General features: G+C 41.9%; 2 protein-coding genes across 2 annotated transcripts in view; both read left to right on the top strand.

Moving 5' to 3' along the window:
* Positions 1–1,554: 1,554 nt before the first annotated feature.
* Positions 1,555–13,430, top strand: slc13a1 (solute carrier family 13 member 1). The gene is made up of 14 exons (XM_088340648.1): positions 1,555–1,659; positions 1,724–1,852; positions 4,369–4,672; positions 6,338–6,371; positions 6,434–6,512; positions 7,705–7,850; positions 7,916–8,035; positions 8,098–8,196; positions 9,403–9,504; positions 9,596–9,687; positions 9,779–9,873; positions 12,860–13,021; positions 13,089–13,226; positions 13,296–13,430. The coding sequence occupies exons 1-14, from the start codon at positions 1,555–1,557 to the stop codon at positions 13,428–13,430; spliced, it is 1,740 nt and encodes a 579-aa protein (XP_088196774.1).
* Positions 13,431–14,522: 1,092 nt separating this feature from the next.
* LOC148363222 (calcium-dependent secretion activator 2-like) overlaps positions 14,523–25,000 on the top strand; it is a 132,089-nt gene continuing 121,611 nt past the window's right edge. Inside the window, exon 1 of the mRNA XM_088340804.1 lies at positions 14,523–15,266. Within this exon, the coding sequence (XP_088196930.1) occupies positions 14,931–15,266 (336 nt within the window). The 5' untranslated portion in view covers positions 14,523–14,930. The remainder of the gene's footprint in view (positions 15,267–25,000) is intronic.

Consider the following 25,000-nt stretch of genomic DNA (forward strand, 5'->3'; position numbering starts at 1 on the left):
CGACTACCCTCGCTCGACACGGAAGTGCCACTTCCGCGTTCCAGCTATCTGCTACCCGTGACCGAAGATCATCGGATCGTGGATGCAAGCACTGCTCTCTTTCTTAATAAAAACTGAGGAAAATGAACGCTTTGGGTCCTGTCTCCGTTCCTGGCTTGTGACAATACCTGAACAAACAATGCCAGATATTTTGGAATAGCTGCTGGTTCCAAAGTAACAAATCACGAAAGAAAGAGGAAATGGGGAACATAACCGGTGCCTACACATGGATATAAACAACAAAGTTCCAACTCCGACCGGCTCTAACGGAACAAAACATGAAAAGGCGACAATACAAGAGACATGGATCCAATGGAGTTCATTACAGGCCCGACCATGAAATATGATGATTGAACACCATTTAGTGCTATTAAACATAACATGAAAGGAAGACAATATAGATTATGTTTGAACTCTAGCTAGCTCCGTGTGAACAAAACACAAAATACAATGGGGAATGTATAGGAATATCCACTAGTTCCAACAAAACAAAACAAGAAAGAAAGAAGACACAGGAGAAATACTCAGGTGTAGATAGAAACAATATAAAGTTGCAACATTGACCAGGTCTACCAGAACAAAACATAAAAGGGCAAACACACAAGAAACAATGGAGTGCCTTATTGGCGCAACTATGAAACATAATGCTTGAACACTATCCAGTGCTATTGAACATAACATTAAAGGAAGACGACACATATTATGTTTGAACTCTAGCTAGCTCTGTGCGAACAAAACACAAAATACAATGAGGGATATAATGGAATATCCACTACTTCTAACAAAACAAAACAAGAAAGAAATAGGACACAGAAGAAATACTCAGGTGTAGATAGAAACAATATAAAGTTCCAACGCTGACCAGCTCTAACAGAACAAAACCTGAAAAACGACACAAGAAACATGGACAAAATGGTGAGTGCCGTAATAGGGTAATCTTGAAATATAATGCCGGATCACTAACACTCTTTAACTGAATACAACATGAAAGAGGATGACACAGATTGTGTCAGGACTCTAGCTAGTTCTAACTGAAAAACACATTAAATAAAGACAGCAGAGGCTATGGGTGCCTTCATTTACTTATAAGAACTCGTTTTGACTTCATATGTGTAACATATTGAAGAACAAAACGCCACTGAAAGCACCACCAGTTAGAACATAACTGCAGAAAAAAACTCTAAAAGCGTGAAAAAAAACTGAGAAACAAAAAAAAAAACAAGAAATTGTCTTCAGAGAAACATTCACAACCCTACAGTAGAAAAGACAAGGAAGAAACCGATGGTACTGCATATAATCTCCAATTGGTTTGGCGCCACCATGTGGCATTGATGCGATACCATATGCACTGTCGAAAACGACAAGGTTCAAAGTTCCTCTCTTTAGGCGGGGAGCTGGCAACTGTTTAACTGCGAGATAAGAAGAAACCGTTTGGAGTGCTTCAGGTGAAGCTAGGTGACCCAGGACCCGAAAGCGGGACCGGACCAGAACAGAGCTAACGAAGTCCGAGCTAGGATGCGGATCAACTTGCGGGATGCGGCCTGCGCCTATCGGCGTTTGCTTTTCATCGTGCTGACTCCGATGCTGCTGCTTCCTCTTCCTATCCTCCTGGCCGATAAGGTGACTCAGTCGTCGGCTGCATCGTGATTCTCTTGGGTTTCTCTTTGGCATTTTCGATCTTCAGGAGTCGAGTTGCGCTTTCGTTCTTCTTTTGATGGCCGTCTTGTGGAGCAGCGAAGCGGTGCCACTACCCGTCACTGCCTTGCTGCCCGCTCTCCTCTTCCCTCCTCTGGGCATCATGTCCTCGTCTCAGGTCTCTCCCACCTTCCCTTGCACCCTGTGTTCGATATTAGTTCTGATATTTGCCTCATCCAGAATAAAGGTACAAGTAGGAAAGTAAGACAAACAATTGAAAAAAATGACGTACTAAAATTGTGTATGTATGATTCGTTTATTTATGTATGTATCTGTTTTTACAAACACGATTTTATTGTCATTGATATGATTATATCGTGCATTGTGTTCTGACAGCTGGGACAGGTCAGGGTGGGCGCTCTGAGTTTGGTGGGTGTGACTGTGTACGAGACTCTGATAGGCTGGTGTACGCTGCCAATCAAAAGGCGGAGGGGGGGGGGGTCTGCCTCCACAAACAAGCTGAGAAGCATAGCGACCGCTATTTTTAAGTGGCTCCTTACGTTGAAAAGAAAGTCATCAATTAAATTGGACTCTGAGGAAAGTCGGAAGAGCGCAAAGAAATTGCGATCACCAGCAGGTGCTTTGTGGATTATTATCCAGTTCCAAAAGCAACTCGGGAGGGGTCTGGAAGAAGGGAAGAGCGGTGCTGCTGGTCCGACTTACGGCTAACGGCTAGGCTAACAACTCTTCGGACCCTGTATCTTGCCAATGCCAAGTCCATTAGCCATGAAACAGATGCTTGGGAACAACAACTCATGGGAAGCAGTTACATTCAGGAAGGTCTTATTTGAATCATTGGAGAGATCGGTCTCCATTGGAGGACACGCGATGCTAGCGCGCAGCTGGCCACGATTTCTGGTTCTGACCCCTCTTCTGATCAGACAGCTCCAAGAAATTTAAAATTGGAGACATGTTTTACCTCTTTGTGGTTGATGGTGATGCTTGTGGTGATAACTTGTGGATTGTTGGTAAATACTTTTGTATTTTCTTTGCTGATTTCCATCTCATACTGGCTTGATGCTTTGTCCAAGCGATTGACCAGATCTCTAAGTTCCCGCTCGTCTCCTGCCAATCCGACAATAGCAACAGCCAAACTGACGTTGGTGATGTTGTGTCCCCCAATACTGACTGTACCTTAGTGTTGCTCCAGGGCTTCGGACTTAAACCTCTCCAGGAAGATGTTGAATTAAGTTGGTGTGAGAATGCAGCCTTCTCTCACACAGGCTTTGATGTGAAAGCACACTCCGATGGTATGATTGATCAATATCTCCCTGTCGGCATTGGCATAGAGTTGATCAATAGTCTGAACTAGTTAGTTACCCATGTTGTACTTTCGCATGGTGGCCCATGAAAGTGGCTTGCCATACTCAAAAGCCTTCTTGAAATCCATGAAAATGTGATATAGGTTCGTCTGGTTTTGTTAAAACTTCTCACATAGGATGCTGGGATTAAAAATCTGTTCCGTGGCGCTCCTTCCCTCCCTGAAACCTGCCTGTTCTTCGGCTAGGATGTTTTCAGCCTGTGGTTTCAGTCTGTTGAGTAGGACCTTTAGTATAACTTTACTTGCATGAGTGATGAGACTGATGGTTCTGTAGTTAAAGCATAATTCCTTTTTTTGGTAGCATAATTAATAGCGATTTTGTCCATGCAGATGGCCACTGTCCGGTTTGCCAGATCTTTCTGCAATTCTCTATAAATGTCTATAGTTTGCTCATCAACATTTCGTATGAGTTCTGACAAGATGTCGTCGATTCCTGCTATCTTTCCATTCTTCAGCGAGTTAATCATTGCCCCTACTTCTCTGAGGATAGGAAAGTCGTCACTTTCCCCTAGAATTCTTAAGGACCTCAGAGTTTCCCTGTGTCTGGTCTAGTTTGGAGCAGTGTTTTGTCCATCTATTCGTGATCTATTTTCTTTAGTTAGCTTCTTCCCTTTCTCATCTTGATGCTGCTGACTTTTGCCTGTTTTTGTTGTGGATTAACTGTAAGTCAGCTTCGAGCTGACAACAGAGCTGACAACAGACATCTGGCTGGATGTTATGAGATAATGTCGATACAAGAAATCACAAGATGTTGACTAAGCTAGCACAGGCCGGAAAAAACACTTTGGATTCCGAGGAAAAATACTTTCGATTCCAAGAAAAACATCACGTGATCTTGTTGAACTCAGTATAAAACCCAGAGTCTCTTGGACAAATTTTGAACATGGTTTGAATGTTGCAGAATAAAGGACGTTCCCTTTCCGCCATATTTCTATCTCTGTGAATATTTTGGGGCGACGCCCAACGACGTCCTCTCCAAAATGTTGTTTGTGTGGGTTTTTTACAATCTGGAGGGCTTTCTTTGATCTTGAAATTCTTTAATCACGAATAAATGCATTTTTATTACAAACTAAAAACAATATTTTTCAGAATTTTTATCAATTATTAAATTTGTAAAATTAAATGTCAAATTATATTTTATTTTTTAAAATAATATTTACATTTTATTTATACTTTTATCAAACACAGAGCTATTTATGTTCAAAATGAGAAAATAACGCAGCAAAATTTAGTCAAAAAGTTTCAATATTTTTCTATTTCCATAAATATTTTTCTTCATTTTTTCGGGGTTTTGTTCTTCTCCCATCCAGTAGGTGGCAACCTCGTACTTCAAAGACTTCCACATTCTCCTAGTGGGCGTAATGTGCCTGGCCACATCCATCCAGAAATGGGGTCTGCACCGGCGCGTGGCCCTCGGCCTGGTCAAGGCCTTCGGGGTCCGACCGGCCCCTCTGACTCTCGGCTTTATGTTAGCTTGCGGTTTCCTGTCCATGTGGGTGCACAACACATCTGCCGTTACCATGGTGATGCCCATCGCACAGGCCGTCTTATGCCAAATCAGAAGAGTCGGTAGAGGAGGGGGCGGGGCTTGTGATCCTGCCCACCTGAAACTAGACGGTAAACAACAGACACAATGTTTGTATTCAAGATCAATGGATTAATTGTTATTTGATTATATACAGTGGTGCTTCTTCATGCTAGCTTGTTTCGTTACCGCGTGGTGCTCATAGCTCAAAATGCTCGTGTAATGAGCACATTTTCCTGGTCTTAACTATACTTTACAAATCTGGATTTGTGTGTGTTTGTTTGTGACCAATAGGCTCCAACTCTTCTGAAGCGATTTTCGTCACAACTTCCAAAGTTGTACTTTAGCCTTCTGCAAGTGTCTTTAGCTAGGTTTGGTGTGAAGCCAGCCTCAACAAATGTGGGGTCTAAATAGTAGACCACTGACGTGTGGGAGAGCTATAAACATTGGCTAACGATAGAAAATGCACCAGGCAAGAGACTTGTTAAGTTTTTTAACCTGCTGCAGCCGGGGAGATAAGCAGAGAGTGTACAAGCAACTCGCTCGCCCACTCTCTCACTCACTCTCCGTCACTCCCCTTCTGCCTCTGTGTTTTATTGACATCACAAGACATGGAAAAGTACTGGCATGTTGAGACAAAAGATAAAAGACCACCCCCTGGAAAAGTACCAAAACCTTTAAACAAAGACAGGAAGACTAAGAGACGCCAAAAGGGCCATCAAACTGATTAGAAATACACACCTTGAGCAAATATGTTTAAGCCTACTTTACAATAAATAGCAACAAAAGTAAAAACATCTGCTTTTGTGTGGTCTGCTTTTGTGGGGTTTTGCTGCGCGCAACCACCAAGCACTCCAAGCAACCCAATCCAATCTTCTGAGCCATTATGCTTCTATGAAATAATTAAAAATGATTGGTCCATTCACTTCCTACCAAAAGCATCAAAGTGAACCCAAAATAGCCATAAAACTCATCCAAATTCTAATTAAACATAAAATATACTGTCATAAAATGAGTTCGATTATATCAGCAAAACAAAATGCAAGTTGGTTATGAGCACTTACCACGACAGTAGGTGGTTTAAATCAGCTTTATGCGTCTAGCGGGAGAGGAGGAGTGACAAAGATCGCATACCTGTTCAGTTGTGTTTTCCCCGTTTTCATACATTTTTTGATAATTTCAAATTGTGTGCGCCGTAAAACAGTTTTGATACGGGGAAATATTTTTCATAAAAAGACCCAACTTGTCTTGCCCATTTCAGCCCTAATCCTGATCATCTCCGTCACCGGTAGCAGACAACAACGTAGATTGGTAATATCATCGCCGTTTTCTACATAGTCTGTCTTGCTGTGAGTAAATAGGTGCCGCGTTGTGTTTGTAAGGGTAATTGTCGCTTAATAAGTAGGATATGCAAACATTAATAAGGGGAGCAATAAGCGGAAGTTAACAGGTATAAGATGGAAAGACTTTGGATGGCTGTAGTTTGGGGCCCACTGATTTAACGGAACATACACACCAAACATTTTACAGCAGAATTGTTTGCCTGTAGTAGTTTGCATGCGCAAACTGTACAAACTAATGCTGGTCTCTAGTGGTAGCCTCTGAGACCGCTCGCATTCTGGATTTTCCTTTGTTTAGCGAGGATATACAACTCGTAAACCAAAATTGAGTAGAGGTGCTTGTGTAAAGAAGTACAACTGTATTTATGTATATTATACGTGCTGCTGTTTTTGTTGTAAAATGTTTCTGGTGTGCAGAGGTCTGCATCGAGTCAGAAAAGGAAGCGGTGAGGTACGTCTGGTTCCGTCTTTTTTCGTCTTCTACCAGAATCACGACGTGTTCCTATTTATTAGTCTCAGCGAGTCGCAGACAGCACCGGAAGAAGCGACGTCAACGTCTTCGGTTTCGACATTTTCATCCGAAGCCCCGCAGGTGCATGACTCAACCTGGATTTTTAACAATATTTATTCATTTACTTTGACTGAAATTGGGGAATACATCGGGTAAAGGCAAGGATAAGAGTTAGGGTAAGGGCTATAGGTTACAAATAGGATAGGATTAGGGTAAGGGTATGGGTTTGGGTAGGAGTAATTGTAAGGGTAAGGATAAGGGTTAGGGTTGGGCTCAGGGTAGGGTAAGGATAACGTCAATAGCCAGGGTTAGAGTAAGGATAACCGGCAGGGTTAGAGTAGGAGTAAGGGCAAGGGTTAGGGGTCGGTGTAAGGATATAAGTTAGGATAAGGACCGAGGGTTAGGGAGAGCGTACGGATACAGGCCAACAGTTAGGCTAGGGGTTAGATTTAGGATAAGGGTAAAAGTATGGGTAACTGTCAGGGTTATCGTTAGGGTTAGGGCAATGGGCAGGGTTAGAGGTAGGGGTGAGGGTTGGGGTAAGGGCAAGGAGATAGGTTAATGGGTATGGGTTCAGGGTTGGGGGTAACAGATAAGGATAAGAGTTTGGGTGAGGGTAAGGGCTGGGGGTTAAGTTTAGGGGAAGGCCAAAGACTTGGGTAAAAGTTAGGTTAATTGTTTGGGTAGGAGTAAGGATGATACAGAGGGTTTGGCTATGGGTAGATAAGAGTTAGGGTATGGATAACAATAAGGTACAGTAACAATAATGAATAATAATAACAATAAAGAGTATGGTTAGAGTAAGAGTAAGGGTAAGCGTAAAAGTCAAGGTTATGGTAAGGGATAGGGTAAGAATAAGAGCTAGGGTTTTTTTTATGGGTTATGGTAAGGGTAAGAGCCAGGGCTGAAGGTATTGTTTAAAATTACCTATTCAGGCTTGGGTAAGGGTTAGGGTAAGGGTTAGTGTAAGGGTAAAGGTAATCGCCAGGGTAAGTGTAAATGTTTGGGTAGGGTAAGAGTTGGGGGTAAGGGTTGTGGTAAAGCTAAGTGTAAGAGTAAGGGTAAGCGTAAAATTCAGGATTATGGTAGGGGAAGAGTTAAGGATTTGGGTAGGGCTAGACTAGGGGCAAGGGTAAGGAATTAGAGCCTGGGTAAGGATGAGAGTTAGGGAAAAGTTTAAAGTTTGAATAAGTGTTAGGGCTAGGGGTTACGGTTCAAGTATGAGTAAGGCTTATGGTTACAGTTATCTAACGACAGTCTTAATACCTGGAAGGTGTGTTGCGAGGCAACGGCGCCTCCCGGTGACGCGGCGCTGGCAAAGGCCCTGTGCATCGGCGTAGCGTACGCTTCCAACATCGGCGGCATGGCCACATTACCGGGAACTTCTCCAAATCTTATCTTCTCCGAGTATCTGCGGCAGTAAGTCTTCCTGGCCGATCCTCCGACTCTCCGATTTCTTTACGCCAATTGTGACTTCGGTGGAGGACGTACCCGGGTTGCGAGTGCGTGGACTTTGGCAAGTGGTTGGCGTTGTGCCTGCCAATCAGCGTGCTGGTGATGCTCCTGACATGGGCGTGGCTATGCTGGCTTTTCCTGCGTTCACAGTGAGTCATTATTGCAACGATAGCGTTAGCGTTAGCCGCTTAGCTGCCGTCCCTTGTTGTAGTGTCAGGTCGCTATGGCGATGCGGAGGACCGCCCACGGAGGGAGAAATAGCAGCCAGGGAAGTCATTCGGAAGGAGTACCGGGATCTTGGCCCCATCAGGTAAAAACTTGGTCATTTTCATTCACTCATATCAATTCATCAATTCATTCATATATTATCGGCCAATCACGCATTTATGAACTTAATATTATGAACTTAGTATTTTGATCCGTTATCCACTGATGATTCATTTGTAGAGCTTGAGTTGGGATTAATTCATTCTTTCATAGAGTTATTCATTCATTCATTGGTTCATTTTGTTCATTTCTGTTCTATCAGAAATCACTTACTGATTTAAAACATAATTTTGATTGTTTTGCTCAAATAATGTAATTGTTTCTATTCATCCTGTCGCACCACTCTTCATCCAGTCATAAATTCTGTCATATCTTTTTAATCACTGATATATTAAAGAATAATTTTGATTATTTTTAGCAAGTAACCTTTTTGTAAATTTTTCTGGTAACCCTGTCATAAGATCATTCATTCATGGATTAATTCGATGGTTCATTCTGTTATTTCTGTTCCATCAAAAATCCATCAATAATCAAATTAATGAACACAGTAAACATTAAGTTATGTCTATGGTGTTGATTCTATTTATGCTTTCATGCCACACTTCATGCAGTCATACGTTCATTCATTCATCAGTTCATACTTTTATTTTGGTTTTGTCACCATTTTAATAAAAAAATCATTTCAATGTTATTTATCAAGTGATTTATTTTTAATCGTTTCTATTCATTCTGTCATGTATCTCTTCATTCATTCATGGGTTAATTCATTTTTAGGTTTATTCATTCATAAGTTCATCCCTTAATTTCATTAATCACTAATTAAAATAAAAAATATTTGGGGGGTTTGTAATTGCATCTATTTGTCCTGTCACATCGTTATTCATTCATTCATAGGTTTAGTATTTTATTTCTGTTCCATCACTGATTGTTTGTGATCATCCCACCATGCTACTCTTCATTCGTTTATTGGTTCACTCATTCATAGGTTCAACCCCTCGATTCCATTACATCACTAATTGATATAAACAAACAATTTTAAATGTTTTTTTATTAAAGGATGTTTTTGTAATTGTTTCTATAGATATTATCATTCCACTCTTCATTCATCCATTCATAAGTTCGATCACAAATCATTCATTGGTTAAAACATCATTTTGAGTGTTTTTACATTATGTGTCTTCTTTGTAAATATTTCTGTTCATGCTGCCACATTACTCATTCATTCGTTCATTCATTCATCCGTCGTCAGTGGTCAGGAGAGCTTCACCCTGTCTGTCTTCGTACTGATGGTCGTGTTGTGGTTGACCCGATCTCCGGGTTTTGTTCCAGGCTGGGCCTCCTTCTTCTCTCAGTGAGTGGCACATCTTTTTTAATTGTTGATTTCATTTTGGGGGGGTGGCCACGCACTCTCCGGTCACTAACTCGGAAGGCCCGGCCCTCAGCCACGCCCACTACATCAGCGATGCCACTGTGGCTCTGGTCCTGGGTGGGCTCTTTTTCCTGGTGCCCGCCCACGGACCCTCCCACAAATACGGTAAGCGTTTAAATCGGGGCGGGGCCTGTTTCTTATACCGACGATACCAAAGATACCAATGATACCCACGATATAAATACCTGTGCACCAGAGAGCATGATCTCGTGGGCGGAGTTTCAGGCAGCCATGCCGTGGAATGTCTCACTTCTGGTGGGCGGCGGCTTTGCCTTGGCCGAAGGTACCAAGGTAGGTGGGAGTGAACACTTTAATGATTTGTTTCATTCTTTAATTATTCATCCATTTACCACCCTCCCTCCCCAAAAACATCTCTCAAAGAGTGTTAGATTCGGAGGAGGAATTTATTTTCCAATACATTTTATGCTGCCTTCTTGTGCCATTTACAAGCAATTGACTTAATCACTGGCGGGCAAAATGGAAATTATTTTTGTAATCAATTAGTGATCATATGGAAATGAATGAATGAATGAATGAATGAAAAGTGGCATGACATGATGAACAGTATCTATTGCAAATACTTACGTGATAAAAATAATTGAAATTATTTTTTTCCAATCAATTAGAGATAAAACAGAAATGAATGAATGAACCTATGAATGAATGAATGAAAATTCCCATGACAGGAGGAATAGAAACAATTACAATGTTATCAGTTGATAAAAACAATTTAGATAATTCTGTTATCATTTATTGATAAAATCGAACAAATGAATGAATGAACTTATGAGTGAATGAAAAGTGTTTTCGCAGGATGAATAGATGCAACGACAAAGACTTCACTCAATGAAACCAATTTAAAGGATTTTAATCAATTGTGGATAAAACTGAAATGAATGAATGAACCTATGAATAAAAAAAACAATCATGAAATCATGAACCAATGAATGAATGAAAAGTGGCGTGACAGAGTGAATATAAGCAATTACAAAGATCTCATCTCATCTCATCAGCTGCACCGCTTATCCTCAGTAGGGTCGCGGAGGTGCTGGAGCCCATCCCAGCAATCATCGGGCAGTGGGCAGGGGACACCCTGAACTGGTTGCCAGCCAATCGCAGGGCACACTGGGACAGACAACTCACTCGCTCATTCACACCTAGGGACAATTTGGACCGGCCAATCCACCTGAAACGCATGTCTTTGGAATGTGGGAGGAAACCGGAGTGCCCGGAGGAAACCCACGTAAGCACTGGGAGAACATACAAACTCCGCACAGTAAGGCAGGAAGATGTGACTTGTAAAATAAATTGGACTTTCTTAATCAACCGGTGATCAAATAGAAACGAAGGAATGAACCCATGAATGAATGAATGAACCTATGATTTACAAAGTTGTAAAGGAATTAATTAAAAGTGGCACGACAGGATGGATAGAAACTGTTACAAAAAAACATCACTATTTTTTAATCAAGAAGTCATTAGGGTTAGGAGGGAAATGAAGGAATGATTATGAATGAATTCACTTTCAAATGAATGAACGAATCACAATCGCTTATTTAAATTATTGTCTTGCTACAACGAAATTAGGTTATGAACATATGAATGAATTAAAAGTGGTATGACAGAATTAATAGAAACAATTAGCAATATATCACTTGTAAATAATATTTTTTAATCAATTAGTGATAAAATAGGAATGCAGGAATTTGCCTATGAATGAATGAACATATGAATGAATGAACCCATGACTGAATGATGAGTGGCATGGCAGGATAAATACAGGCAACTACAAATACTTCACTCGATAAAAACAAATTAAATTATTAATTTTGTATTAAAACTGAAATGAGGGAATTAACCTATGAATGAATGAAATAACCCATGAATAAATGAAGAGTGGCATAGCAGGATGACAAGAAACAACAACGAAGCCATCACTTGATTCACAATTGTTTTAATCATTTAGTGATTCGTGATAGAACAGGAATCAAGGAGTGATTACGAATAAATGAACCTGTGAATGAATGAAGAGTGGAATGACAGGATGAATAGGGGCAACTGCAGGTTCTGGTTTGGGTCTGTTTATGAGCAAAAGCCTTTCTTTAGGTCCAGTCACTAATTGTCCAGCGCATCGCGGATCGGATCGTGTACTCCCGAGTCCCAACAATGTGTTTTTTATACGCCTTCTATGGGTAAACGCGCGCATTACATCAAAATAAGAAACTACGGTATTTCAAAAATGTATTTGTATTGTACTATTTCGCCATGAAGGAAGTCTATTTCCTCTTTCGCCACTAGAGGACACTATTGTAACACAAAAAAGACTGAAGATGAAAAAGAGACACCCTTTGTTTGGCACAGTACGTCTGTCTACGTATATGCAGATGTAGTGTCCGTGATGTCCACTAGAGGAAGCAGTGAGCTCACTGTGTGCTTTTTGGGAGCAGAAAGATAGATATATAGATAGATAGATAGATAGATACTTTATTCATCCCCGTAGGGAAATTCACACTTCCAGCAGTCTACCCTGTTGTTTATTAACAGATGAACATGATGCCCTAGGGGTGCTTGTAGGGAAGTGGAAGACGTCACGCCAGTCCAAAAATTCGACATCCCTGCTGCAGATGGAAAACTTTTCTTTGTGAAAATCCAGGGATACACCACCTCGTGTTAGCAAGTCCGCCTCATCTCCGATTCTCCCCGGTTTTCGTGTCTCTGTTTAGCGGCGTTAAAGCTGGATTGCTCCGGGTGGCTACACGTTAGCGTCCGGAATGCTAAACGTGAGCCACGTTTCCGAAAAACACAGCAACTGCGCTCCCTGTGCGCTTCGATGTTTTCCACCAGCACTCGATGATCTTATTTGGTCGTGAGTTCGCATTTACCATGATTACGGATGGTACCGAAGACTTATAACGCCGCTAGCCGCTTCGCTAACTCCGGCTTTTCCTCCACCATAGGCCCCTTCATCACGCCGGCACGAGAAATCTTCAGGGCAAGGATTTGAAATTCCTTGAATAAACGCATTTCTTGTGCGTTAAAACCCATGTCCATAGGATAGAAGTAATCCATAGTGTAGTTGTCAAAACGGGAAGAAAAAACACCGAAGATAGGAGCAGACAATAAAACAACAGGGCAGCTGCTGGAAAAGGCAGCCGCTCGTGGCAGCGCCGCTTTGATGAGAAAGCAAGCAAGCAAACAGAAATGGGATTTTTTTTTTAATAAAATTTTGAATTCTTGTATCAAACAGTGTGTCTCTAATGAAGTGTCCCGGTCTTAGGAGTCGGGTCTGTCCCGCTGGGTATCGGAACTGCTGTCCCCACTTGGGTACCTCCCCCCGTTTGCTACGGTGGGCGTGGCTTGCCTCCTCATCACCGCGGTAACAGAGCTCGCTAGCAACGCCGCCACCATCACCGTCTTCCTGCCCATCCTTTCGCCTCTGGTAGGGACGTCGTCCCCGAATTTTTGACCTTCGTTTGACCTCGATCTGACCTCCGCCATCGCCGCAGGCCGAAGGTATCGGCGTCAACCCGTTGGCGGTTTTGATCCCGGCCACCTTGTGCACATCCTTCAGCTTCCTCCTTCCGTCGTCCAACCCCCCCAACGCTGTGGTTTTCGCCTACGGGCACTTTAGCGTGGCGGACATGGTGAGAACAATCCAGAGAACCCCTCTTTGATCGTTGTGCCTTGACCTCCGTGCTGTCCCGGGGGTCCAGGTGAAGGCGGGGCTCGGCGCCAACATCATCGGGCTGCTCGCCGTCCTATTGGCTACGAGCACGTGGGCCGTGCCGTTGTTCTCTCTGGATACTTACCCGGATTGGGCGCCGGTGTTCAATGCCACCGCGCCGTGAAAGATGGCTGCCAAAGGACTTTTGTCATTGCTTTTACAAATAATTTACTAGGAAAAAATTAAAAGTTTAGTGAAGCTCACCTTTGCCACGTTGTTTCGTTTTGATGTTCTACAAAATTATTTTGGCGTGGCTGCAGAAGCAGATCCCATAACTGGACAAAACATAGAAGGAACTAAACACCACAAGTGTCGGGACACTAGTTCTAACTGACAAAACATGAAAGTCAGACGAAACAGACATTCCCACATTGACAGACTAGCAAGAGGGGTGCCGTGACTACAAGACAACAAATACTGTGGGATGCTACAAACCTAGCTCGCTCAAACAAAAACAAAACATAAAAGGAATTAACGCAAAACATGCTGGAAGATTAACTAGCTCTAACTGAACTAAACATGGAAAAAGACAATGCGGGAAATGTTAGAACACTCACAAGCTCTTGTGAAAGTAGGACAACACAATGTATGTTAGAATACAAAAAAATTCTAACAGAAAATAACATGAAAAAAGATGACACGGGGTAAGTTGGAACACAAACTTGCTCTAACTGAACACCACAATAAAGTAGGGAGGAGGCATTGTTTCCGTAAATCTGTCTGAATTGGTTAAACCATTCAGTTGAAATATTGTCTTATCAATTTTTTTACGCGACATCAACTTAACCCATAGACATACGCAAAAAAAACTAAAGTGACACTTTCTTAAAACATGATTAAAATACAATGTTTGTAAAGCATTTGAGCTCATGCTGTAAGCAAAAGCTACACTTTCCCAATAAAACCACCAAATGATATTGAAGTGCAATTTTAAAAAAAAATTACAATGTTTTTATTTGTCAGACGTCTGTTATAAATACTTTTATTTCTTGATAAACGTCTATAAATAAAGGAAAAAACATCAGTGGTCTGTTGTATATATTTGTAGTTGTTAATAAACACCATTAATATACAAAAAAACAACAGTATGTTATAAAATGTTTTATTTGTTCATAAAACTTAAATAATTGGGAAAAAACAGGCAGTAAAGTACGCTGATATCGAACCGCAGATGAAGGGGGTGGAGTCACTGTGGTGTATAGCAATGCAGTTCAGAGCATAGCTGCTGCATTATAACAGCTGATAGGCCTGCCTGTAAATTTTGACAAACATTCGGATGCGAGGTTCCGCTGGATCAGACAACCAAAATGAATTAATTTTACACAAATTAACGACATCAATCGCTTGATAGCTGTACGTTAGAACAGGAAAAAAAGTAATTTTCTGACTAACCCTCGAGCTCGGTAATGTGCGTCGTGGCGTTTCGAGGAATCCATCTTCACTTTATCAACGCGTCTTCGGCAACTGCTCCACAGGTTGTTCACCTGTTCCTCCATACCGACGCTGTTAGTTTGGTACCGGCTTCAGAACCGAACCTAAGCGAGACGGTAGTCTAACGGTAACGAAATTCAAAAGTATCCGAAAACCTTATCAAAATAGTCGCTGAGTTGACGTCGTAGCGGCCATGCTGGACCCGTCCTCCAGCGAAGACACCGGCGGAGAGTCCGAACCGGAAGTTGCCCAGGAACGCGCCGCTTTCCAGCCGGTCAAGCGAGCCGACGGCCGGAAGCGACTTCCCCCGACGTCGGCGACCCAAAGCCGGCAACGGTCGGGCGCTTTCCCCGCTGTCGACGGAGCCTCAACGTCAACAGGTGTGGACGAGGAGGGACAACGCAGGAGAAAAGAGCTCGAGGAGGAAGAACACAAAGTAAAGTTGCAAATTTACGTGTTGGTGCTCAGGTGCATTGCGTACCCCTTTAACGCCAAGCAGCCCACCGACATGACCCGGCGGCAACAGAAGGTGAGTGAGACGAGCGCACCTTTTCCGATTGCCCTAAATGTCAAGAAAACGTATATTGCGTGGCCAGAGAAGCGTATCTCTTACAATATAGAAACTGTTCCTGAAGAAAACTGGAAAGGAGACATATGTTGGAAACCCCACTAGTTACCTGTATAGCAGAACAGAACATGAAAGAGTGGGGACACAGGAAACATTGTCATACTGTACGGGGACAGAATAAGAATGAAAGTGCCATGTCGACGAGACCATGAAATATAATGCTTGCGCTAACTGAACAAAACATGAAAGGAGACAATGTTGGAACACTAACTCTAACTGAAGACATGCAAACTACTCAGGCACGACTACACATTCCTGCTGCATAATTTTTGAAACCCGGACTAGATCTAACAGAACAAAACATGTAAGAAGGTAATACAGAATATATATGGTGGAATACCAACTAGTTCTTATAGAACAAAACATGAAATAAAGAAACAAGAAAACATTCCCATGTGGAAAGAACAAGGAGTGCCATGACGACAAGGCCATGAAATGTGATGCAGGCACACTAACCCATCCTAACTGAAGAAAGCATGACATAAAGACATCAAGTTAAAGTACCAACTGGTTCTAACAGAAAAAAACATGAAAGGCACTGGACACAGGGAACATAGTGACCCGTAGACCAATAAAATTATGTGCCATGAAGGTGAGATCATGAAATATAATTCTGAAACACTACTTAGCTGTAACTGAACAAAACATGAAACAAAGTCAGCCCGTGATAGGTTTGATCACAAATTCTAACTGAACACATCAAATCCAAGCTAATATAGGCTTGCCGACACATCCCGGTTCTATAATGTTGGAAAACTAAATCTAAATGAACACAAACATGAAATGAGGACAGCACAGGGTATACAAAGTAGTTCTAACAGAACCAAACATGGAAAAACTCAACACTTGAAACATTCCCCCACGAGGAAAAATACTGAAAGTGCCAAGGCGAAGACACTATGAAATATAATGCATGCACACTAACTTGTAGATAGATAGATAGATACTTTATTCATCCCCGTAGGGAAATTCACATTTGTATAACTATACAAATATCTATCTATACTTGTATACATTGTGTATCTAACTGAACAAAACCTGAACGGATGACAACGTTGGAACACTAACTTTAACTGAAGACATCAAAGCTACTGAAACACGGGCTTGATCACACATATATGGATCTAAATAAACAAAACATTTAAGGAAGGCAATACAGGATATGATGGGCTACCAACTGATTCCAACTGGACAAAACAAAAGAGAAAGAAAACACAGAGAATTTACCAATGTGTGGATAATAGCACTGCGTAATGTTACAACAGGATTTAAATCTCTAACAGAACATGAAACAAAGACACGCAAGAAACATTCCTACATGTGGACAGAACAAAAAGAGAATACCATGACGACAAGACCCTGAAATAAATGATGTCGCCGTTAGAATTCGCTCCCACTGAACAAAATCTGAAGGGAAGACAACACGGCTAGTTAAATAATTATACATGTTTAGAATAATCAAATTTGATTTGCCTTTGGTGTGACATGACTTGACGTGGTGCAGTAGAGTGGCGGGTGGATGCAGAGTGGGAGGTAACGGCAGATTCAAATTCAACTTAATTTTAAACTTCCATTTGCGAGGATTGTCATGCACTTGGAACAGTGTTTTTCAACCTTTTTGAGCAAAGGCACGTTTCTTTCAATGAAAAAATCCCGCAGGACACCACCAGTCGGTGCCGTTGTATTGTCTCATCTCATCTCATTAGCTGTACCGCTTATCCTTATTAGGGTCGCGGGGGGGGGCTGGAGCCCATCCCAGCCATCTCCGGGCAGTGGGCAGGGAACACCCTGAACTGGTTGCCAGCCAATTGCAGGGCACACGGGGACAGACAACTCACTTGCTCAGTCACACCTAGGGACAATTTGGACCGGCCAATTCACCTGAAATGGATGTCTTTTGGAATGTGGGAGGAAACCGGAGTGCCCGGAGGAAACCCACGCAAGCACGGGGGAGAACATACAAACTCCGCACAGTAAGGCCGGTAGCTGGATTTGAACCCACGCAGGAGGTTCCCACGACCACAGAACTGTGCCGCACACACGCTAACCACTGCGCCGCCGTGCTGCCCCCGTTGTATTGTAATGTATCAAAATGCCAAAACTCAAAGGAATTGGGAAATATTTTCTATGTTAATCATGAACAATGTTCTCTCCCTCTTAAAAGACCAATTGATATACTATATTTATCCTTTTAATAAAGATATCACTTTAAAAATGTAATCAATCAGGAAGAGATATTCCGCTTTATTTTAGGATACTAACAAAGTGGTATCAAATAAGAACAATGAGAGTGAAATTGTTGCCTTTTTTCCCCTCTGGGGAAGTTATTAATGAGCCTCTCCCGCTTTCTGAGATGCAAATGATATGCAAATGAGCTGTCTTAGGGAGTTGTTGCCCGCAGAATTCAATTAAGGAGACAGACGTTAGCGCTAGCGGGGGCGCGTCCACGCTTGGACTCGTTTCTACTCCGCAACGGGGACACCTGTGGCTTTCCATTTGTTACGCTAGGTGCGTTTCCACCAAGAAACGCCTCAACATGAAACAGCCCTTGAAGAATTTTCCATGTTTGGCATTCAGATTTGGCTTTTTTCACAGTTTCCTTCTCTAGCCCCTCATCTTAGCCACTTGGCTGCAAGCTACAGGTCGCCACTATTATTGTTATTTGCTTCTGATTTGTTATTTTGTGGCACTCGTCTTCCACAGGCATCTTCCACTTTTTTCCACAGTTTCCTTTTATAGCAACTCATCGTATCCACTTGCCTTTCGTTTATGGCTCGCCGCTATTGGTATTGTTAGCTGCTCCTTCTCTGTCCACTGGTGCTCATGTAAGCGAACGTCACAGAGTTCCATTATTTAGGTATCTTAATTTTTTTAACACTGTTTCATTCTCTAGCCACTCATGTTAGTCACTTGGTTGTAGGCCACGGGTCGCCACTAGCTGTTATTTTTATTGTTAGCTGCTTCTGATTTGTTGTTTTGAGGCACTCGCCTTCCACAGGCATTTTTCACTTTTTTCCACAGTTTCCTTATCCAGCCACTCATGTTATCCACTTGGCTGCCATGTATGGCCCACCTCTATTGTTATTGTTAGCTGCTCCTGCTCTGTCTTAGGTGTCACTTACCTACCACAGGTGCTCTTGCAAGAAAATGTCGTAGAGTTCTGTAATTTAGGTATCTATTACTTTTTCCAGTTTCCTTCTCGAGCCACTTATTTTAGCCACTTAGCTGCAGGCTACACTTCACCGCCCTTTGCTATTAGCAGCTCCCGCTTCGTGTTTCATTGTTACTCTCCTTCGTTGTGTTATGCGATTCGGACAAGTTCCACCGTTTCTACTGTTTCCTTCTCTAGCCTTGAATGTTAACCACTTTGCTGCAGGCTATACCCTCCTGCCAGACACGTTTGTTAGCTGCTCCTGCTTTGTCTTTCAGTGTCACTTGCTTTTCACAAATGCTCATGCAAGCAAACGTCGCCAAATTCTACGATTGAGGAGTCTTTTGCTTATTATTTTATTGTTAACTTCTCTAGCCACACATTTTACCCACATGGCTGTTGGTTACAGCCTGCCTCTATTTTTATTGTCAGCTGGCCCTGCTTTGTCATTCAGTGTCATTCACCTCCTTCAGCTGCTCATGCAAGCAAACATCGCTAAATTCTACAATTGAGGAGTCTTCTGCTTATTATTTTACTGTTAACTTCTCTAGCCACTCATTTTACCCACATGGCTGTTGGGAATAACCTGCCTCTATTTTTATTGTTAGCTGGCCCTGCTTTGTCATTCAGTGTCATTCACCTCCTTCAGCTGCTCATGCAAGCAAACATCGCTAAATTCTACAATTGAGGAGTCTTCTGCTTATTATTTTACTGTTAACTTCTCTAGCCACTCATTTTACCCACATGGCTGTTGGGAATAACCTGCCTCTATTTTTATTGTTAGCTGGCCCTGCTTTGTCATTCAGTGTCATTCACCTCCTTCAGCTGCTCATGCAAGCAAACATCGCTAAATTCTACTATTGAGGAGTCTTCTGCTTATTATTTTACTGTTAACTTCTCTAGCCACTCATTTTACCCACATGGCTGTTGGGAATAACCTGCCTCTATTTTTATTGTTAGCTGGCCCTGCTTTGTCATTCAGTGTCATTCACCTCCTTCAGATGCTCATGCAAGCAAACATCGCTAAATTCCGTCATTGAAGTATCTTCCATTTTCTAAAAACAATTTCCTACTCTAGCCACCCATGTTAGCCACTTGGCTGTAGGCTATGGCTCGCCACTAGCAGCTATTGTTATTTTAAGCTGCTTCTGATTTATTCTTTAATGTCACTTGCCTTCCACAGGCATCTTCCACTTTTTTCCACAGTTTCTTTCTCTATGTTGTATAGCTGGGGATAGAAATCTGTGAAAGGTGACTAATTCAGAGGAAAACATTTAAAATTATATATTCTAAAGTAATAGCTATGTGTAATAAATTTGTACATTATTAAACAACATTAAAGATAAATATATATGAAAAATAACATTTGACACTTGGTGTGTTGTTGCTTGAGCTGGTCAATGGGTGTAGCGGGTGGATGCAGATGAGCGAGGAGACGGCAGATTCAAATTGAAATTGATTTTAAACTTTTCACTTGCAAGAATCGTCATTCATCGCCTTAGAAGGTTTGCTTGCTTTAATCGCTTCCTTACTTTTAATGATGGTAACAATAATAATAATGATCATCAATTGTTTATGGCCATCTTATTTAGCAAGAATGGCCATTCTTGTGCCTTCTTCGTATTTCTTGACAATTGCAAACTTCGTTTTCATAGCTATAATCTTTTTACTTCTCCCTTTAGCATCACTGCAAGACTTGTTACCCATAGCTTAACTAATTCAAGTTTGTTACACGATTCTAGACTGGGAGAGAAAGGGATTGTGAGCGGTAGTTCAGCCAATAGCATTTTGGTAATTTTATAAATCTGCGAAAAGGATCTGAAAAAAAACATCTTATTCCTCATCGTGAAGTGAAACTGTTGTAAGGCATAAACCCTTTATCCTTGGGTCAACTGTGTTTGACTGTAAAAAGTTGGAGTAGAACACTTAATATAAAGTGAAAGGTAAAGAGAAACAAAATACAATACAAAATGAAAAAAAAAAACATAAACATAACATAAAAAACATCATACAAAATGATTTTTTTTTTTACTTTTTAAGCAGCGCGACTTTGGTGATCATAGGTCATTTTTGTTGTCCATCGACGTCTGACGTTAGCATTAGCCTAGCGCTTTTTGGGATCGTCGAAGACTATCCGATCATCCGTAAAGCGAGTCAAACTTTCGATGTTTATTTTGTGGGACGGTCTTTATTTGTCCGAAACTTTGGTGACCCAAAACGTGCCGTTCTCTTTCTTGGTCGACAAAATATTCCGGTCATGCAAGCAAACGTTGGTGCGTTCTGTGGCTTCTGACCATTTTTGGCCACTGTTTCCTTCTCTAGCCTCTCATGTTAGCTAATTGGTTGCAAGCCGTGGCTCGTCGCAGGCCATTGTTGTTAGCCCCTCCTGCTTCGTTCTTTAGTCACTTCCCTTCCACAGCTGAATTTTGTGTTCCAGGCATTTCCATTTTTTTCCCCACTGTTTCCTTCTCAAGCCACTCGTGTGAGCCACTTGGCTGCGGGTTTCTGCTTGCTATTAGCCGCTACTGTTTTTGTTTGCTGCTCTTGGTTCGTCCCTCAGTGTCACTCACCTTTCATTGCTGAATTCTGTAATTCAGGCATTTTCCCCTTTTCCCTCTGTTTCCTTTTCTAGCCACTCATTTGAACTACATGGCTGAAGGCAAAGGCTCACTGGTAACAGCTTCTATAATAGTGTGCCGTGCATGGTTAGTCCTTTGTTGCCGCTCAGCTTCCACAGCTGGGTTCTGTAATTCAGGAATCTTCCATATTTCCCACTCTAGCTAACCATGTTAACCCAATTCGCTGCAGACCATGGCTCATCGCTAGACGCTATAATTATTATTAGCCAGTCCTGCTTCTTAATTCAGTGCCACTATTCTTCCACAGCTATGGCATCTTCCCACTTTTTTTCCTTCTCTAGCCACTCACGTTACCCACTTGGCTGCAGGTTATGGCTAGCTGCTATTAGTATTTTAGCCAGTCCTGATTTTTTCCTTCAGCTCCACCTGCCTTCCACAGCTGAGCATCTCTCAGTTCCACGTTTTAGATACCTAGCGCCTGTCAGCTTCCACTTCTTTCCACTGTTTCCTTGTCTAGACACTCATGTTGTTGAATGCCAGGTTTCAGAGTCCCAGCTCATGACAATTTAAATCTTTTACTGGCCTTTTTAGTATCTTATCCCGTTGATAGCTAAGGTGAGTCACTCGGTCCAACTCCAGGTATTGTCTCTTTTCAGTTGCTCAGGGTATGTAACTAAAAAAAAAGCCATGTTAGAATAGCGTTAAAGTAGAAAAATACACTTGGATTAGCTGACTTTTGTACTGATGGGCAATGATATATTTATTTGGACCCGAGGAACCAATCGTAAGCGACGCTGTCAACAAAACTAGCATTTTTGTGTGTTGTTTCGATCGCTTTGGGTTATTGCTTGCGAGAGTCGATTTGGGCTTAGGGGCTTATTGTTGGCGCTTTGAAGCTTCCACGTTTGTCACGGTTGCTTCTGCTTTCGGCTGATAAAACGCCCACGGACGCCATCTGCAAGTTTATGATGCGGAGCGCCCCGTCGTCCTGCTGATGATGCGCGTCCTCATCTGCCGCTTCTTCGGGAAGGTCCGTCTCCAGTCACCACCAAAAGCGTTGCTGTCGTTTGGGAATAATGGAGGCGCTTTAGTTGGCGTGTCACCGTATGCCTTTCTGGTCTTCGCATGACTGCGCTGACATCGGAAACTTTAGTTTTTAAAAATGTCAATTTTCGGTTCGATTTAGCCTAAATCGCCTACCGTATATTTTAGCCATTTTGTGTGGATTAGCCGTTATACCATGGAAACTTTAGTTTTGAAAAATGTCAATTTTCGGTTTGATTTAGCCTAAATCGCCTACCGTATATTTTAGCCATTTCGTGTGGATTAGCCGTTATACCATGGGTCAAGAACCTATGGTTCGCGAGCCAAAATTGGCCTCTTATATGAGAGCATATGACTCGGAGATAAAATACAACAATTATGTAAATGGTCTGCATTTATATTGCACTTTTCAAGTCTAATAATAAAATAAATATAACGTGTCGATATAGATTATTTAAATAGTATTACGGAAAATACACACTGTAATAAAAATAGGGTGATATGCAAATGTGGTGGTGGGGTTTAATGTGGGCTTTTACTGCCCCTGGTGGAGTTAAAGACAAGAAATGATCTTGTCAGTCTGTCCGTGGAACAAGATTGTGACAGCAGTCTTTAAATGTAGATGTACTTATTTATATAGCGCTTTTCAAGTCCCAAAGCGCTTTACAATGTGCTTCACACTTACCCATTCACACACACACTCACACCAATACGGAGTAAGCCATGCAAGGTACCTACCTGCTAATTGGATTCAGTGTCTTGCCCAAGGACACTTCGACATATAACACGGAGGAGCCAGGAATCGAACCTGCGACCTCTTGATCCCAAGGAGCGCGCTACCTTCTGAGCTAGTGTAGGATTGTAAATTGGTTGGTTGGTAGGCAAATTAGATAATAGTTCAATTCATTGGTTGGTAGGACAAATAATCAGTTGGTAGAGGAGTTGTATGGAAGAAAATTCTGTTGGATGGAAGAATAGTTGGTTAGTAGCGCGGTAGGATAGTTAGTTAATTGAAATGTATTAGTAAGGTATTCAATAACTATCATTTCCTTCGTGATCACAATCGGCCCGTGCTTACAGTTAGCAAAGGTAGCTATTCAAAAAAGTGGATCATGCATTAAACTAAAACTAAATACTAAAAATATTGTGACATGCAGAGCTGATTACCTGACTGATCATCTGACTGTTAAAATGGTTCAGCCCAGTATATATATATATATATATATATATATATATATATATATATATATATAAGGCATTATTTTAACCACAGTTACAGTTGTCACACCAACAGACCTCGTTTTAGATTTAAATTGCTAAGCCCATCCCAACCGTCTTCGGACAGTGGTCAGGAGATACCCTTAACTGCTTGCCAGCCAATCACAGACAACCATTCACTCGCTCATTCACACCTAGGGACAATTTGGACCGGCCAATCAACCTGACATGCATGCAAACCGGAGTGTTCGGAGGAATCCCACGCAAGCATGGGGAGAACATGCAAACTCCGCACAAGAAGGCCTGTAACTCGATTTGAATGCAGAACTGTGCCGCAGACGCGCTAACTACTCAGCCGCCGTGCCGCCCCTGTATTCATATATTTATGTATATAAAATTATGTATGTATAAAATGAAGTTGCATAAGTCCCAAAACAAAAAGGAAACTGTGGACAAAAGGGGGATGTCTGGATGCCAGGATTTAGCAACCATCACATTTTGGGCTCAGCTGTTTGCAGTGTGTGAGCGGTAAGTGCTAAAATCAGCGCTCGGACAAGCTAGGTAAGCGGGATAGTCGTTCGGGCTTCCGTAGTAGCAAGATGGCGGCAAAACATGTACAATTCCTCAAGTTGTGTAATACAGTATAGTTAAAAATTTCTAAACCCTTGTGCCGTAATTCTAAACGATCGAGCCCGTTTCATCTCGGAGACTTCTTTGAAGTCCGTCTCGGCGCCGCCCGGCTCGCGAGTGCCACAATTGATTAATCGGTGGTGTGGGGAGGGAGGCGAGGCGGGGGCCTGCCTATTTTCATCTCTGTGACGCCGGAGTCGGAGCTGACATCTTTTTTTTTTCTTCCCCTTTCTCTGCAAAGTTTTCCTGATCCGGAGAAGAACAATGGCAGGAAACGGCTGACGAAGCAAAGCTAATGCTAACGAGTCCTGGGAAATACTTTATTTATACAAGATTAGAAGGCAAAGTGACTAAAACACTTAAAGTCACTGGATGCATTCAGTAGTAATACAGTGACTTTTCTTTCCCGAAAAAGTAAAAAAAGAAAAAAAAGATATGGCGTCTTTGTGATGACGTCTAAAGTGAAGCGAGCCGTTCGAAGCTGGCTTTCATTGGGAGGCGGAGATGGGTGAACAACGCAGCAGCTTCATTTTTTTTATTTTGCATTCCAAAAACAAAGTCAAAACAAGAGCTCTGCCAAGCTTTTATTGACAAAACATGAAGTCAGCGTGTCGTTCTGCTTCCAACTTTTTGTTAGCCGCAAGCCAGACTTTGGCTTTTGTTTACATGCTAACACTACAAAGATAACTGACTCCAGTTTAGCACTATTAATTCCTTAACATGTCCGTATGTATGACCTTAATTTAGTTTGATCTTAAAGATTTATTGTCTTCTAACCTTAATGTTTGCCTTAATGGTAAAGTTAGTTGATTTCATTTTTTTGTTCTCTCAGAGCAGGATAGGGATGGAACGTTATGTAGTTGCCTATCGCCGTTTGAGTTCATATCCCACGCCATCTTTATTTCATGTTTTGTTAAGCTAGAGCTGGTTAGTGTTGTGACATATTCTGTGTCGTTGACCTTTTTTTGTTAAGTTAGAGCTTATCATTGTTCCAGTGTATCTTGCATTGTCTT

This window comes from Urocampus carinirostris, chromosome 7 (genome assembly GCF_059441175.1).
Source record: "Urocampus carinirostris isolate Australia breed hairy pipefish chromosome 7, RoL_Ucar_1.0, whole genome shotgun sequence".
Taxonomy (NCBI): domain Eukaryota; kingdom Metazoa; phylum Chordata; class Actinopteri; order Syngnathiformes; family Syngnathidae; genus Urocampus; species Urocampus carinirostris.

Excerpts from the sequence above, each read along its gene's own strand:
- slc13a1 (XM_088340648.1), top strand. The coding sequence starts at position 1,555 with ATGCGGATCAACTTGCGGGATGCGGCCTGCGCCTATCGGCGTTTGCTT. Across the intron at positions 1,660-1,723 it reads CTATCCTCCTGGCCGATAAG|GAGTCGAGTTGCGCTTTCGT; the intron begins GTGACTCAGTCG and ends TTCGATCTTCAG. Across the intron at positions 13,022-13,088 it reads TGCCCATCCTTTCGCCTCTG|GCCGAAGGTATCGGCGTCAA; the intron begins GTAGGGACGTCG and ends CCATCGCCGCAG.